Source organism: Crinia signifera, chromosome 2, assembly GCF_055691185.1.
Source record: "Crinia signifera chromosome 2, ASM5569118v1, whole genome shotgun sequence".
NCBI lineage: Eukaryota > Metazoa > Chordata > Amphibia > Anura > Myobatrachidae > Crinia > Crinia signifera.
The window spans coordinates 3,909,128-3,924,368 of NC_139218.1; the positions used below are offsets into that span (position 1 = coordinate 3,909,128).

Here is a 15,241-nt window from a genome sequence, read left to right on the forward strand (position 1 = left end):
CCCTGTCCTGTGCTGCGTGTGATAATGTAGTATGGTGGGTGCCGTCATGGGGCGAGAGCTGGGGTCCGGCTGCCCTGTGTCGCCCGGTCCTGTGCTGCGTGTGATAATGTAGTATGATGGGTGATGTCATGGGGCGAGTGCTGGGGTCTGGCTGCATTGCTGCCCTGTGTCGCCCGGTCCTGTGCTGCGTGTGATAATGTAGTATGGTGGGTGATGTCATGGGGCGAGTGCTGGGGTCTGGCTGCCCTGTGTCGCCCGGTCCTGTGCTGCGTGTGATAATGTAGTATGATGGATGCGGTCATGGGGCGAGTGCTGGGGTCCGGCTGCATTGCTGCCCTGTGTTGCCCGGTCCTGTGCTGCGTGTGATAATGTAGTATGATGGATGCCGTCATGGGGCGAGAGCTGGGGTCTGGCTGCCCTGTGTCGCCCGGTCCTGTGCGGGGTGCTGCGTGTGATAATGTAGTATGGTGGGTAACGTCATGGGCCGAGAGCTGGAGTCTGGCTGCCCTGTGTCGCCCGGTCCTTGGCTGCGTGTGATAATGTAGTATGGTGGGTGACGTCATGGGGCGAGAGCTGGGGTCCGGCTGCCCTGTGTCGCCCGGTCCTGTGCTGCGTGTGATAATGTAGTATGGTGGGTGATGTCATGGGGCGAGAGCTGGGGTCTGGCTGCATTGCTGCCCTGTGTCGCCCGGTCCTGTGCTGCATGTGATAATGTAGTATGGTGGGTGACGTCATGGGGCGAGTGCTGGGGTCCGGCTGCCCTGTGTCGCCCGGTCCTGTGCTGCGTGTGATAATGTAGTATGGTGGGTGACGTCATGGGGCGAGTGCTGGGGTCCGGCTGCCCTGTGTCGCCCGGTCCTGTGCTGCGTGTGATAATGTAGTATGGTGGGTGATGTCATGGGGCGAGAGCTGGGGTCTGGCTGCATTGCTGCCCTGTGTCGCCCGGTCCTGTGCTGCATGTGATAATGTAGTATGGTGGGTGACGTCATGGGGCGAGTGCTGGGGTCCGGCTGCATTGCTGCCCTGTGTCGCCCGGTCCTGTGCTGCGTGTGATAAAGTAGTATGGTGGGTGATGTCATGGGGTGAGAGCTGGGGTCCGGCTGCCCTGTGTCGCCCGGTCCTGTGCTGCGTGTGATAATGTAGTATGGTGGGTGATGTCATGGGGAGAGAGCTGGGGTCCGGCTGCCCTGTGTCGCCCGGTCCTGTGCTGCGTGTGATAATGTAGTATGGTGGGTGACGTCATGGGGTGAGAGCTGGGGTCCGGCTGCATTGCTGCCCTGTGTCGCCAGGTCCTGTGCTGCGTGTGATAATGTAGTATGGTGGGTGCCGTCATGGGGCGAGTGCTGGGGTCCGGCTGCCCTGTGTCGCCCGGTCCTGTGCTGCGGGTGATAATGTAGTATGGTGGGTGCCGTCATGGGGCGAGAGCTGGGGTCCGGCTGCATTGCTGCCCTGTGTCGCCCGGTCCTGTGCTGCGTGTGATAATGTAGTATGGTGGGTGCCGTCATGGGGCGAGTGCTGGGGTCTGGCTGCCCTGTGTCGCCCGGTCCTGTGCTGGGTGCTGCATGTGATAATGTAGTATGGTGGGTGACGTCATGGGGCGAGTGCTGGGGTCTGGCTGCATTGCTGCCCTGTGTCGCCCGGTCCTGTGCTGCGTGTGATAATGTAGTATGATGGATGCCGTCATGGGCCGAGAGCTGGGGTCTGGCTGCCCTGTGTCGCCCGGTCCTTGGCTGCGTGTGATAATGTAGTATGGTGGGTGACGTCATGGGGCGAGTGCTGGGGTCCGGCTGCATTGCTGCCCTGTGTCGCCCGGTCCTGTGCTGCGTGTGATAATGTAGTATGGTGGGTGACGTCATGGGGCGAGAGCTGGGGTCTGGCTGCATTGCTGCCCTGTGTCGCCCGGTCCTGTGCTGCGTGTGATAATGTAGTATGGTGGGTGATGTCATGGGGGCGAGTGCTGGGGTCCGGCTGCCCTGTGTCGCCCGGGTCCTGTGCTGCGTGTGATAATGTAGTATGGTGGGTGACGTCATGGGGCGAGAGCTGGGGTCTGGCTGCATTGCTGCCCTGTGTCGCCCGGTCCTGTGCTGCGTGTGATAATGTAGTATGGTGGGTGACGTCATGGGGCGAGTGCTGGGGTCCGGCTGCATTGCTGCCCTGTGTCGCCCGGTCCTGTGCTGCATGTGATGATGTAGTATGGTGGGTGACGTCATGGGGCGAGTGCTGGGGTCTGGCTGCATTGCTGCCCTGTGTCGCCCGGTCCTGTGCTGCGTGTGATAATGTAGTATGGTGGGTGATGTCATGGGGCGAGTGCTGGGGTCCGGCTGCATTGCTGCCCTGTGTCGCCCTGTCCTGTGCTGCGTGTGATAATGTAGTATGGTGGGTGACGTCATGGGGCGAGTGCTGGGGTCTGGCTGCCCTGTGTCGCCCGGTCCTTGGCTGCGTGTGATAATGTAGTATGGTGGGTGACGTCATGGGGCGAGAGCTGGGGTCCGGCTGCATTGCTGCCCTGTGTCGCCCTGTCCTGTGCTGCGTGTGATAATGTAGTATGGTGGGTGACGTCATGGGGCGAGTGCTGGGGTCTGGATGCATTGCTGCCCTGTGTCGCCCGGTCCTGTGCTGCGTGTGATAATGTAGTATGGTGGGTGCCGTCATGGGGCGAGAGATGGGGTCCGGCTGCATTGCTGCCCTGTGTCGCCCGGGTCCTGTGCTGCGTGTGATAATGTAGTATGGTGGATGCCGTCATGGGGCGAGTGCTGGGGTCTGGCTGCATTGCTGCCCTGTGTCGCCCGGTCCTGTGCTGCGTGTGATAATGTAGTATGGTGGGTGACGTCATGGGGCGAGTGCTGGGGTCCGGCTGCATTGCTGCCCTGTGTCGCCCTGTCCTGTGCTGCATGTGATAATGTAGTATGGTGGGTGACGTCATGGGGCGAGTGCTGGGGTCTGGCTGCCCTGTGTCGCCCGGTCCTGTGCTGCATGTGATAATGTAGTATGGTGGGTGCCGTCATGGGGCGAGTGCTGGGGTCTGGCTGCCCTGTGTCGCCCGGTCCTGTGCTGCGTGTGATAATGTAGTATGGTGGGTGCCGTCATGGGGCGAGAGCTGGGATCTGGCTGCATTGCTGCCCTGTGTTGCCCGGTCCTGTGCTGCGTGTGATAATGTAGTATGATGGGTGCCGTCATGGGGCGAGTGCTGGGGTCTGGCTGCATTGCTGCCCTGTGTCGCCCGGTCCTGTGCTGCATGTGATAATGTAGTATGGTGGGTGACGTCATGGGGCGAGTGCTGGGGTCCGGCTGCATTGCTGCCCTGTGTCGCCCGGTCCTGTGCTGCATGTGATAATGTAATATGGTGGGTGATGTCATGGGGCGAGTGCTGGGGTCCGGCTGCCCTGTGTCGCCCGGTCCTGTGCTGCGTGTGATAATGTAGTATGGTGGGTGATGTCATGGGGCGAGTGCTGGGGTCTGGCTGCCCTGTGTCGCCCGGTCCTGTGCTGCGTGTGATAATGTAGTATGATGGATGCCGTCATGGGCCGAGAGCTGGAGTCTGGCTGCCCTGTGTCGCCCGGTCCTGTGCTGCGTGTGATAATGTAGTATGGTGGGTGATGTCATGGGGCGAGAGCTGGGGTCCGGCTGCATTGCTGCCCTGTGTCGCCCGGTCCTGTGCTGCGTGTGATAATGTAGTATGGTGGGTGACGTCATGGGGCGAGTGCTGGGGTCCGGCTGCCCTGTGTCGCCCGGTCCTGTGCTGCGTGTGATAATGTAGTATGGTGGGTGATGTCATGGGGCGAGAGCTGGGGTCCGGCTGCATTGCTGCCCTGTGTCGCCCGGTCCTTGGCTGCGTGTGATAATGTAGTATGGTGGGTGATGTCATGGGGCGAGTGCTGGGGTCCGGCTGCATTGCTGCCCTGTGTCGCCCGGTCCTGTGCTGCGTGTGATAATGTAGTATGGTGGGTGACGTCATGGGGCGAGTGCTGGGGTCCGGCTGCCCTGTGTCGCCCGGTCCTGTGCTGCGTGTGATAATGTAGTATGGTGGGTGCCGTCATGGGGCGAGAGCTGGGGTCTGGCTGCCCTGTGTCGCCCGGTCCTGTGCGGGGTGCTGCGTGTGATAATGTAGTATGGTGGGTGCCGTCATGGGGCGAGTGCTGGGGTCCGGCTGCATTGCTGCCCTGTGTCGCCCGGTCCTTGGCTGCGTGTGATAATGTAGTATGGTGGGTGATGTCATGGGGCGAGTGCTGGGGTCCGGCTGCATTGCTGCCCTGTGTCGCCCGGTCCTGTGCTGCATGTGATAATGTAGTATGGTGGGTGACGTCATGGGGTGAGTGCTGGGGTCCGGCTGCATGGCTGCCCTGTGTCGCCCGGTCCTGTGCTGGGTGCTGCATGTGATAATGTAGTATGGTGGGTGACGTCATGGGGCGAGTGCTGGGGTCTGGCTGCATTGCTGCCCTGTGTCGCCCGGTCCTTGGCTGCGTGTGATAATGTAGTATGGTGGGTGATGTCATGGGGCGAGTGCTGGGGTCTGGCTGCATTGCTGCCCTGTGTCGCCCGGTCCTGTGCTGCGTGTGATAATGTAGTATGGTGGGTGATGTCATGGGGCGAGTGCTGGGGTCTGGCTGCCCTGTGTCGCCCGGTCCTTGGCTGCGTGTGATAATGTAGTATGGTGGGTGACGTCATGGGGCGAGTGCTGGGGTCTGGCTGCATTGCTGCCCTGTGTCGCCCTGTGCTGTGCTGCGTGTGATAATGTAGTATGGTGGGTGACGTCATGGGGCGAGAGCTGGGGTCTGGCTGCATTGCTGCCCTGTGTCGCCCGGTCCTGTGCTGCATGTGATAATGTAGTATGATGGGTGACGTCATGGGGCGAGAGCTGGGGTCTGGCTGACCTGTGTCGCCCGGTCCTGTGCTGCGTGTGATAATGTAGTATGGTGGGTGCCGTCATGGGGCGAGTGCTGGGGTCTGGCTGCATTGCTGCCCTGTGTCGCCCGGTCCTGTGCTGCGTGTGATAATGTAGTATGGTGGGTGATGTCATGGGGCGAGTGCTGGGGTCTGGCTGCCCTGTGTCGCCCGGTCCTGTGCTGCGTGTGATAATGTAGTATGATGGATGCCGTCATGGGGCGAGAGCTGGGGTCTGGCTGCCCTGTGTCGCCCGGTCCTTGGCTGCGTGTGATAATGTAGTATGGTGGGTGACGTCATGGGGCGAGTGCTGGGGTCTGGCTGCATTGCTGCCCTGTGTCGCCCGGTCCTGTGCTGCGTGTGATAATGTAGTATGGTGGGTGACGTCATGGGGCGAGAGCTGGGGTCTGGCTGCATTGCTGCCCTGTGTCGCCCGGTCCTGTGCTGCGTGTGATAATGTAGTATGGTGGGTGATGTCATGGGGCGAGTGCTGGGGTCCGGCTGCCCTGTGTCGCCCGGGTCCTGTGCTGCGTGTGATAATGTAGTATGGTGGGTGACGTCATGGGGCGAGAGCTGGGGTCTGGCTGCATTGCTGCCCTGTGTCGCCCTGTCCTGTGCTGCGTGTGATAATGTAGTATGGTGGGTGCCGTCATGGGGCGAGAGATGGGGTCCGGCTGCATTGCTGCCCTGTGTCGCCCGGGTCCTGTGCTGCGTGTGATAATGTAGTATGGTGGATGCCGTCATGGGGCGAGTGCTGGGGTCTGGCTGCCCTGTGTCGCCCGGTCCTGTGCTGCGTGTGATAATGTAGTATGGTGGGTGACGTCATGGGGCGAGAGCTGGGGTCCGGCTGCATTGCTGCCCTGTGTCGCCCGGTCCTGTGCTGCGTGTGATAATGTAGTATGGTGGGTGACGTCATGGGGCGAGTGCTGGGGTCTGGCTGCATTGCTGCCCTGTGTCGCCCGGTCCTTGGCTGCGTGTGATAATGTAGTATGATGGATGCCGTCATGGGGCGAGTGCTGGGGTCCGGCTGCATTGCTGCCCTGTGTCGCCCTGTGCTGTGCTGCGTGTGATAATGTAGTATGGTGGGTGACGTCATGGGGCGAGTGCTGGGGTCCGGCTGCATTGCTGCCCTGTGTCGCCCGGTCCTGTGCTGCGTGTGATAAAGTAGTATGGTGGGTGCCATCATGGGGCGAGTGCTGGGGTCTGGCTGCATTGCTGCCCTGTGTCGCCCTGTGCTGTGCTGCGTGTGATAATGTAGTATGATGGGTGCCGTCATGGGGCGAGAGCTGGGGTCCGGCTGCCCTGTGTCGCCCGGTCCTGTGCTGCGTGTGATAATGTAGTATGGTGGGTGACGTCATGGGGCGAGTGCTGGGGTCCGGCTGCCCTGTGTCGCCCGGTCCTGTGCTGCATGTGATAATGTAGTATGGTGGGTGACGTCATGGGGCGAGTGCTGGGGTCCGGCTGCCCTGTGTCGCCCGGTCCTGTGCTGCGTGTGATAATGTAGTATGGTGGGTGACGTCATGGGGCGAGTGCTGGGGTCCGGCTGCCCTGTGTCGCCCGGTCCTGTGCTGCGTGTGATAATGTAGTATGATGGATGCCGTCATGGGGCGAGAGCTGGGGTCCGGCTGCATGGCTGCCCTGTGTCGCCCGGTCCTGTGCTGCGTGTGATAATGTAGTATGGTGGGTGATGTCATGGGGCGAGTGCTGGGGTCTGGCTGCCCTGTGTCGCCCGGTCCTGTGCGGGGTGCTGCGTGTGATAATGTAGTATGGTGGGTGACGTCATGGGGCGAGAGCTGGGGTCTGGCTGCATTGCTGCCCTGTGTCGCCCGGTCCTGTGCTGCATGTGATAATGTAGTATGGTGGGTGCCGTCATGGGGCGAGTGCTGGGGTCCGGCTGCATTGCTGCCCTGTGTCGCCCGGTCCTGTGCTGCATGTGATAATGTAGTATGATGGATGCCGTCATGGGGCGAGTGCTGGGGTCTGGCTGCCCTGTGTCGCCCGGTCCTGTGCTGCATGTGATAATGTAGTATGGTGGGTGACGTCATGGGGCGAGTGCTGGGGTCCGGCTGCATTGCTGCCCTGTGTCGCCCGGTCCTGTGCTGCGTGTGATAATGTAGTATGATGGGTGCCGTCATGGGGCGAGAGCTGGGGTCTGGCTGCCCTGTGTCGCCCGGTCCTGGGCTGCGTGTGATAATGTAGTATGGTGGGTGATGTCATGGGGCGAGAGCTGGGGTCTGGCTGCCCTGTGTCGCCCGGTCCTGTGCTGGGTGCTGCATGTGATAATGTAGTATGGTGGGTGCCGTCATGGGGCGAGTGCTGGGGTCTGGCTGCATTGCTGCCCTGTGTCGCCCGGTCCTGTGCTGCGTGTGATAATGTAGTATGGTGGGTGATGTCATGGGGCGAGAGCTGGGGTCCGGCTGCCCTGTGTCGCCCGGTCCTGTGCTGCGTGTGATAATGTAGTATGGTGGGTGACGTCATGGGGCGAGTGCTGGGGTCTGGCTGCATTGCTGCCCTGTGTCGCCAGGTCCTGTGCTGCATGTGATAATGTAGTATGGTGGGTGACTTCATGGGGCGAGAGCCGGGGTCTGGCTGCATTGCTGCCCTGTGTCGCCCGGTCCTGTGCTGGGTGCTGCATGTGATAATGTAGTATGGTGGGTGACGTCATGGGGCGAGAGCTGGGGTCCGGCTGCCCTGTGTCGCCCGGTCCTGTGCTGCGTGTGATAATGTAGTATGGTGGGGTGCCGTCATGGGGCGAGTGCTGGGTTCCGGCTGCATTGCTGCCCTGTGTCGCCCGGGTCCTGTGCTGCGTGTGATAATGTAGTATGGTGGGTGCCGTCATGGGGCGAGAGCTGGGGTCCGGCTGCCCTGTGTCGCCCGGGTCCTGTGCTGCGTGTGATAATGTAGTATGGTGGGTGCCGTCATGGGGCGAGAGCTGGGGTCCGGCTGCCCTGTGTCGCCCGGTCCTGTGCTGCATGTGATAATGTAGTATGGTGGGTGATGTCATGGGGCGAGAGCTGGGGTCTGGCTGCATTGCTGCCCTGTGTTGCCCGGTCCTGTGCTGCGTGTGATAATGTAGTATGGTGGGTGCCGTCATGGGGCGAGTGCTGGGGTCCGGCTGCTTTGCTGCCCTGTGTCGCCCGGTCCTGTGCTGCGTGTGATAATGTAGTATGGTGGGTGACGTCATGGGGCGAGAGCTGGGTCCGGCTGCCCTGTGTCGCCCGGGTCCTGTGCTGCGTGTGATAATGTAGTATGGTGGGTGATGTCATGGGGCGAGTGCTGGGGTCCGGCTGCCCTGTGTCGCCCGGGTCCTGTGCTGCGTGTGATAATGTAGTATGGTGGGTGCCGTCATGGGGCGAGTGCTGGGGTCCGGCTGCCCTGTGTCGCCCGGGTCCTGTGCTGCGTGTGATAATGTAGTATGGTGGGTGATGTCATGGGGCGAGTGCTGGGGTCCGGCTGCCCTGTGTCGCCCGGGTCCTGTGCTGCGTGTGATAATGTAGTATGGTGGGGTGCCGTCATGGGGCGAGTGCTAGGGTCCGGCTGCTTTGCTGCCCTGTGTCGCCCGGTCCTGTGCTGCGTGTGATAATGTAGTATGGTGGGTGACGTCATGGGGCGAGAGCTGGGGTCCGGCTGCCCTGTGTCGCCCGGGTCCTGTGCTGCGTGTGATAATGTAGTATGGTGGGTGATGTCATGGGGCGAGTGCTGGGGTCCGGCTGCCCTGTGTCGCCCTGTCCTGTGCTGCGTGTGATAATGTAGTATGGTGGGTGCCGTCATGGGGCGAGAGCTGGGGTCCGGCTGCTTTGCTGCCCTGTGTCGCCCGGTCCTGTGCTGCGTGTGATAATGTAGTATGGTGGGTGACGTCATGGGGCGAGAGCTGGGGTCCGGCTGCCCTGTGTCGCCCGGGTCCTGTGCTGCGTGTGATAATGTAGTATGGTGGGTGATGTCATGGGGCGAGTGCTGGGGTCCGGCTGCCCTGTGTCGCCCGGTCCTGTGCTGCGTGTGATAATGTAGTATGGTGGGTGACGTCATGGGGCGAGAGCTGGGGTCCGGCTGCATTGCTGCCCTGTGTCGCCCGGTCCTGTGCTGCGTGTGATAATGTAGTATGGTGGGTGCCGTCATGGGGCGAGTGCTGGGATCTGGCTGCATTGCTGCCCTGTGTCGCCCGGTCCTGTGCTGCGTGTGATAATGTAGTATGGTGGGTGATGTCATGGGGCGAGTGCTGGGGTCCGGCTGCCCTGTGTCGCCCGGTCCTGTGCTGCGTGTGATAATGTAGTATGGTGGGTGACGTCATGGGGCGAGAGCTGGGGTCTGGCTGCATTGCTGCCCTGTGTCTCCCGGTCCTGTGCTGCGTGTGATAATGTAGTATGGTGGGTGACGTCATGGGGCGAGTGCTGGGGTCCGGCTGCATGGCTGCCCTGTGTCGCCCGGTCCTGTGCTGCGTGTGATAATGTAGTATGGTGGGTGATGTCATGGGGCGAGAGCTGGGGTCTGGCTGCTTTGCTGCCCTGTGTCTCCCGGTCCTGTGCTGCGTGTGATAATGTAGTATGGTGGGTGCCGTCATGGGGCGAGAGCTGGGGTCTGGGCTGCATTGCTGCCCTGTGTCGCCCGGTCCTGTGCTGCGTGTGATAATGTAGTATGGTGGGTGACGTCATGGGGCGAGAGCCGGGGTCTGGCTGCATTGCTGCCCTGTGTCGCCCGGTCCTGTGCTGCGTGTGATAATGTAGTATGGTGGGTGACGTCATGGGGCGAGTGCTGGGGTCTGGCTGACCTGTGTCGCCCGGTCCTGTGCTGCGTGTGATAATGTAGTATGGTGGGTGATGTCATGGGGCGAGAGCTGGGGTCTGGCTGCCCTGTGTTGCCCGGTCCTGTGCTGCATGTGATAATGTAGTATGGTGGGTGACGTCATGGGGCGAGTGCTGGGGTCCGGCTGCCCTGTGTCGCCCGGTCCTGTGCTGCGTGTGATAATGTAGTATGGTGGGTGATGTCATGGGGCGAGAGCTGGGGTCTGGCTGCCCTGTGTTGCCCGGTCCTGTGCTGCATGTGATAATGTAGTATGGTGGGTGATGTCATGGGGCGAGTGCTGGGGTCCGGCTGCATTGCTGCCCTGTGTCGCCCGGTCCTGTGCTGCGTGTGATAATGTAGTATGGTGGGTGACGTCATGGGGCGAGTGCTGGGGTCTGGCTGCCCTGTGTCGCCCTGTCCTGTGCTGCGTGTGATAATGTAGTATGGTGGGTGACGTCATGGGGCGAGTGCTGGGGTCTGGCTGCCCTGTGTCGCCCTGTCCTGTGCTGCGTGTGATAATGTAGTATGGTGGGTGACGTCATGGGGCGAGTGCTGGGGTCTGGCTGCCCTGTGTCGCCCTGTCCTGTGCTGCATGTGATAATGTAGTATGGTGGGTGCCGTCATGGGGCGAGTGCTGGGGTCCGGCTGCATTGCTGCCCTGTGTCGCCCTGTCCTGTGCTGCATGTGATAATGTAGTATGGTGGGTGATGTCATGGGGCGAGAGCTGGGGTCCGGCTGCCCTGTGTCGCCCGGTCCTGTGCTGCGTGTGATAATGTAGTATGGTGGGTGATGTCATGGGGCGAGTGCTGGGGTCCGGCTGCCCTGTGTCGCCCGGGTCCTGTGCTGCGTGTGATAATGTAGTATGGTGGGTGCCGTCATGGGGCGAGTGCTGGGGTCCGGCTGCATTGCTGCCCTGTGTCGCCCGGTCCTGTGCTGCGTGTGATAATGTAGTATGGTGGGTGATGTCATGGGGCGAGTGCTGGGGTCTGGCTGCATTGCTGCCCTGTGTCGCCCGGTCCTGTGCTGCGTGTGATAATGTAGTATGGTGGGTGATGTCATGGGGCGAGTGCTGGGGTCCGGCTGCCCTGTGTCGCCCGGTCCTGTGCTGCGTGTGATAATGTAGTATGGTGGGTGATGTCATGGGGCGAGAGCTGGGGTCTGGCTGCATTGCTGCCCTGTGTCGCCCGGTCCTGTGCTGCGTGTGATAATGTAGTATGGTGGGTGATGTCATGGGGCGAGTGCTGGGGTCCGGCTGCCCTGTGTCGCCCGGTCCTGTGCTGCGTGTGATAATGTAGTATGGTGGGTGCCGTCATGGGGCGAGAGCTGGGGTCTGGCTGCCCTGTGTCGCCCGGTCCTGTGCTGCGTGTGATAATGTAGTATGGTGGGGTGCCGTCATGGGGCGAGTGCTGGGTCTGGCTGCCCTGTGTCGCCCGGTCCTGTGCTGCGTGTGATAATGTAGTATGGTGGGTGACGTCATGGGGCGAGTGCTGGGGTCTGGCTGCCCTGTGTCGCCGGGTCCTGTGCTGCGTGTGATAATGTAGTATGGTGGGTGACGTCATGGGGCGAGTGCTGGGGTCTGGCTGCATTGCTGCCCTGTGTCGCCCGGTCCTGTGCTGCGTGTGATAATGTAGTATGGTGGGTGACGTCATGGGGCGAGTGCTGGGGTCCGGCTGCATTGCTGCCCTGTGTCGCCCGGTCCTGTGCTGCATGTGATAATGTAGTATGGTGGGTGACGTCATGGGGCGAGTGCTGGGGTCTGGCTGCATTGCTGCCCTGTGTCGCCCGGTCCTGTGCTGCGTGTGATAATGTAGTATGGTGGGTGACGTCATGGGGCGAGTGCTGGGGTCTGGCTGCATTGCTGCCCTGTGTCGCCCGGTCCTGTGCTGCGTGTGATAATGTAGTATGGTGGGTGCCGTCATGGGGCGAGTGCTGGGGTCCGGCTGCATTGCTGCCCTGTGTCGCCCGGTCCTGTGCTGCATGTGATAATGTAGTATGGTGGGTGACGTCATGGGGCGAGTGCTGGGGTCTGGCTGCATTGCTGCCCTGTGTCGCCCGGTCCTGTGCTGCATGTGATAATGTAGTATGGTGGGTGACGTCATGGGGCGAGTGCTGGGGTCTGGCTGCTTTGCTGCCCTGTGTCGCCCGGTCCTGTGCTGCGTGTGATAATGTAGTATGGTGGGTGCCGTCATGGGGCGAGAGCTGGGATCTGGCTGCATTGCTGCCCTGTGTTGCCCGGTCCTGTGCTGCGTGTGATAATGTAGTATGGTGGGTGACGTCATGGGGCGAGAGCTGGGGTCTGGCTGCATTGCTGCCCTGTGTCGCCCGGTCCTGTGCTGCGTGTGATAATGTAGTATGGTGGGTGACGTCATGGGGCGAGTGCTGGGGTCCGGCTGCATTGCTGCCCTGTGTCGCCGGTCCTGTGCTGCGTGTGATAATGTAGTATGGTGGGTGATGTCATGGGGCGAGTGCTGGGGTCTGGCTGCATTGCTGCCCTGTGTCGCCCGGTCCTGTGCTGCGGGTGATAATGTAGTATGGTGGGTGACGTCATGGGACGAGAGCTGGGGTCTGTCTGCCCTGTGTCGCCCGGTCCTGTGCTGCATGTGATAATGTAGTATGGTGGGTGACGTCATGGGGTGAGAGCTGGGGTCTGGCTGCATTGCTGCCCTGTGTTGCCCGGTCCTGTGCTGCGTGTGATAATGTAGTATGGTGGGTGACGTCATGGGGTGAGAGCTGGGGTCTGGCTGCATTGCTGCCCTGTGTCGCCCGGTCCTGTGCTGCGTGTGATAATGTAGTATGGTGGGTGATGTCATGGGGCGAGTGCTGGGGTCCGGCTGCATTGCTGCCCTGTGTCGCCGGTCCTGTGCTGCGTGTGATAATGTAGTATGGTGGGTGATGTCATGGGGCGAGTGCTGGGGTCTGGCTGCATTGCTGCCCTGTGTCGCCCGGTCCTGTGCTGCGGGTGATAATGTAGTATGGTGGGTGACGTCATGGGACGAGAGCTGGGGTCTGTCTGCCCTGTGTCGCCCGGTCCTGTGCTGCATGTGATAATGTAGTATGGTGGGTGACGTCATGGGGTGAGAGCTGGGGTCTGCTGCATTGCTGCCCTGTGTTGCCCGGTCCTGTGCTGCGTGTGATAATGTAGTATGGTGGGTGACGTCATGGGGTGAGAGCTGGGGTCCGGCTGCATTGCTGCCCTGTGTCGCCCGGTCCTGTGCTGCATGTGATAATGTAGTATGGTGGGTGACGTCATGGGGCGAGTGCTGGGGTCTGGCTGCTTTGCTGCCCTGTGTCGCCCGGTCCTGTGCTGCGTGTGATAATGTAGTATGGTGGGTGCCGTCATGGGGCGAGAGCTGGGATCTGGCTGCATTGCTGCCCTGTGTTGCCCGGTCCTGTGCTGCGTGTGATAATGTAGTATGGTGGGTGACGTCATGGGGTGAGAGCTGGGGTCTGGCTGCATTGCTGCCCTGTGTCGCCCGGTCCTGTGCTGCGTGTGATAATGTAGTATGGTGGGTGACGTCATGGGGCGAGTGCTGGGGTCCGGCTGCATTGCTGCCCTGTGTCGCCGGTCCTGTGCTGCGTGTGATAATGTAGTATGGTGGGTGATGTCATGGGGCGAGTGCTGGGGTCTGGCTGCATTGCTGCCCTGTGTCGCCCGGTCCTGTGCTGCGGGTGATAATGTAGTATGGTGGGTGACGTCATGGGACGAGAGCTGGGGTCTGTCTGCCCTGTGTCGCCCGGTCCTGTGCTGCATGTGATAATGTAGTATGGTGGGTGCCGTCATGGGACGAGAGCTGGGGTCTGTCTGCCCTGTGTCGCCCGGTCCTGTGCTGGGTGCTGCATGTGATGATGTAGTATGGTGGGTGACGTCATGGGGCGAGAGCTGGGGTCTGTCTGCCCTGTGTCGCCCGGTCCTGTGCTGGGTGCTGCGTGTGATGATGTAGTATGGTGGGTGACGTCATGGGGCGAGAGCTGGGGTCCGGCTGCATTGCTGCCCTGTGTCGCCCTGTCCTGTGCTGCATGTGATGATGTAGTATGGTGGGTGACGTCATGGGGCGAGAGCTGGGGTCTGGCTGCCCTGTGTCGCCCGGTCCTGTGCTGGGTGCTGCATGTGATGATGTAGTATGGTGGGTGACGTCATGGGGCGAGAGCTGGGGTCTGTCTGCCCTGTGTCGCCCGGTCCTGTGCTGGGTGCTGCGTGTGATGATGTAGTATGGTGGGTGACGTCATGGGGCGAGAGCTGGGGTCCGGCTGCATTGCTGCCCTGTGTCGCCCTGTCCTGTGCTGCATGTGATGATGTAGTATGGTGGGTGACGTCATGGGGCGAGAGCTGGGGTCCGGCTGCATTGCTGCCCTGTGTCGCCCTGTCCTGTGCTGCATGTGATGATGTAGTATGGTGGGTGACGTCATGGGGCGAGAGCTGGGGTCTGGCTGCCCTGTGTCGCCCGGTCCTGTGCTGGGTGCTGCATGTGATGATGTAGTATGGTGGGTGACGTCATGGAGCGAGAGCTGGGGTCTGGCTGCCCTGTGTCGCCCGGTCCTGTGCTGGGTGCTGCATGTGATAATGTAGTATGGTGGGTGCCGTCATGGGGCGAGAGCTGGGGTCTGGCTGCCCTGTGTCGCCCGGTCCTGTGCGGGGTGGATGTCCGGCAATGAGTCATGTTAGGGCTTATACATAATGCCGGTACTAGAGGAAAAGGTGCCCCTGACTTGTTGTGGCCTGGGGGTGCATGTAATCTGTGGGTGGGGGAGAGTGAGTGTAATGTGGGGGGGCGTGAGCGTGTAATGTGGGGGTGTGAGTGCGTGTAATGTGGAGGGGGGCGTGAGTGCGTGTAATGTGGAGGGGGGCGTGAGTGCGTGTAATGTGGAGGGGGGCGTGAATGCGTGTAATGTGGGGGGGTGAGTGCGTGTAATGTGTGTGTGTGTGTGTGTGTGTGTGTGTGTGTATGTATGTGTGTGTGTATGTATGTGTGTGTGTGTGTGTATGTATGTGTGTGTGTGTGTGTGGGATAATGTGGTGGTCTGTGAGACGGTAGAATGTTGTGCTAGGATGGATATTGGTGGCAGCCATGTGACCGGTCTCCCCTCCCGCAGACCCCCAGTGGCAGAGCCTGTATGGGGGACGGATGACGGAGGACCGGCTCTTCGCCATTAGGAATGCGACAAGTGAGGTCATTGATCACCTGCACAAGAGCCTGGAGTCCTGCCCTGGTCCTGAGACCACAGCCGAGGATCCGCCAGGACTAAAGGTATTGTGTCAGTCCTGTGTACAATGGCTGCAGGTCCTCGTGTGTGTCCCAGTACTGCCCATCCCCTGGTGCCTCCGCCCCAGCGCTATCCTCTCCTTACCTTGTCCACCTGGGGGCCGTTAGTACTAACCTTCACTTTCTGTGTTCTGTGCCTGCGTCCCATCCTTCCTCGCACCCTCCCCCTCCATCCATCCATCCATCCATCCTCGCACCTCCCCCTCTCCATCCTTCCTCGCACCCTCCCTCTCCATCCTTCCTCGCACCCTCCCCCCTCTCCATCCATCCTCCCACCCCCCCTCTCCATCCATCTTCCAACCCCCCCTCTCCATCCATCC

At 61.3% G+C, this 15,241-nt stretch overlaps 1 protein-coding gene across 1 annotated transcript in view; it reads left to right on the plus strand.

The window, feature by feature from the left end:
• Positions 1-15,241, plus strand: part of TTF2 (transcription termination factor 2) — a 116,668-nt gene that overhangs the window by 23,706 nt on the left and 77,721 nt on the right. Inside the window, 1 exon segment of the mRNA XM_083171459.1 lies at positions 14,752-14,906. Coding sequence (XP_083027585.1) covers positions 14,752-14,906 — 155 coding nt within the window.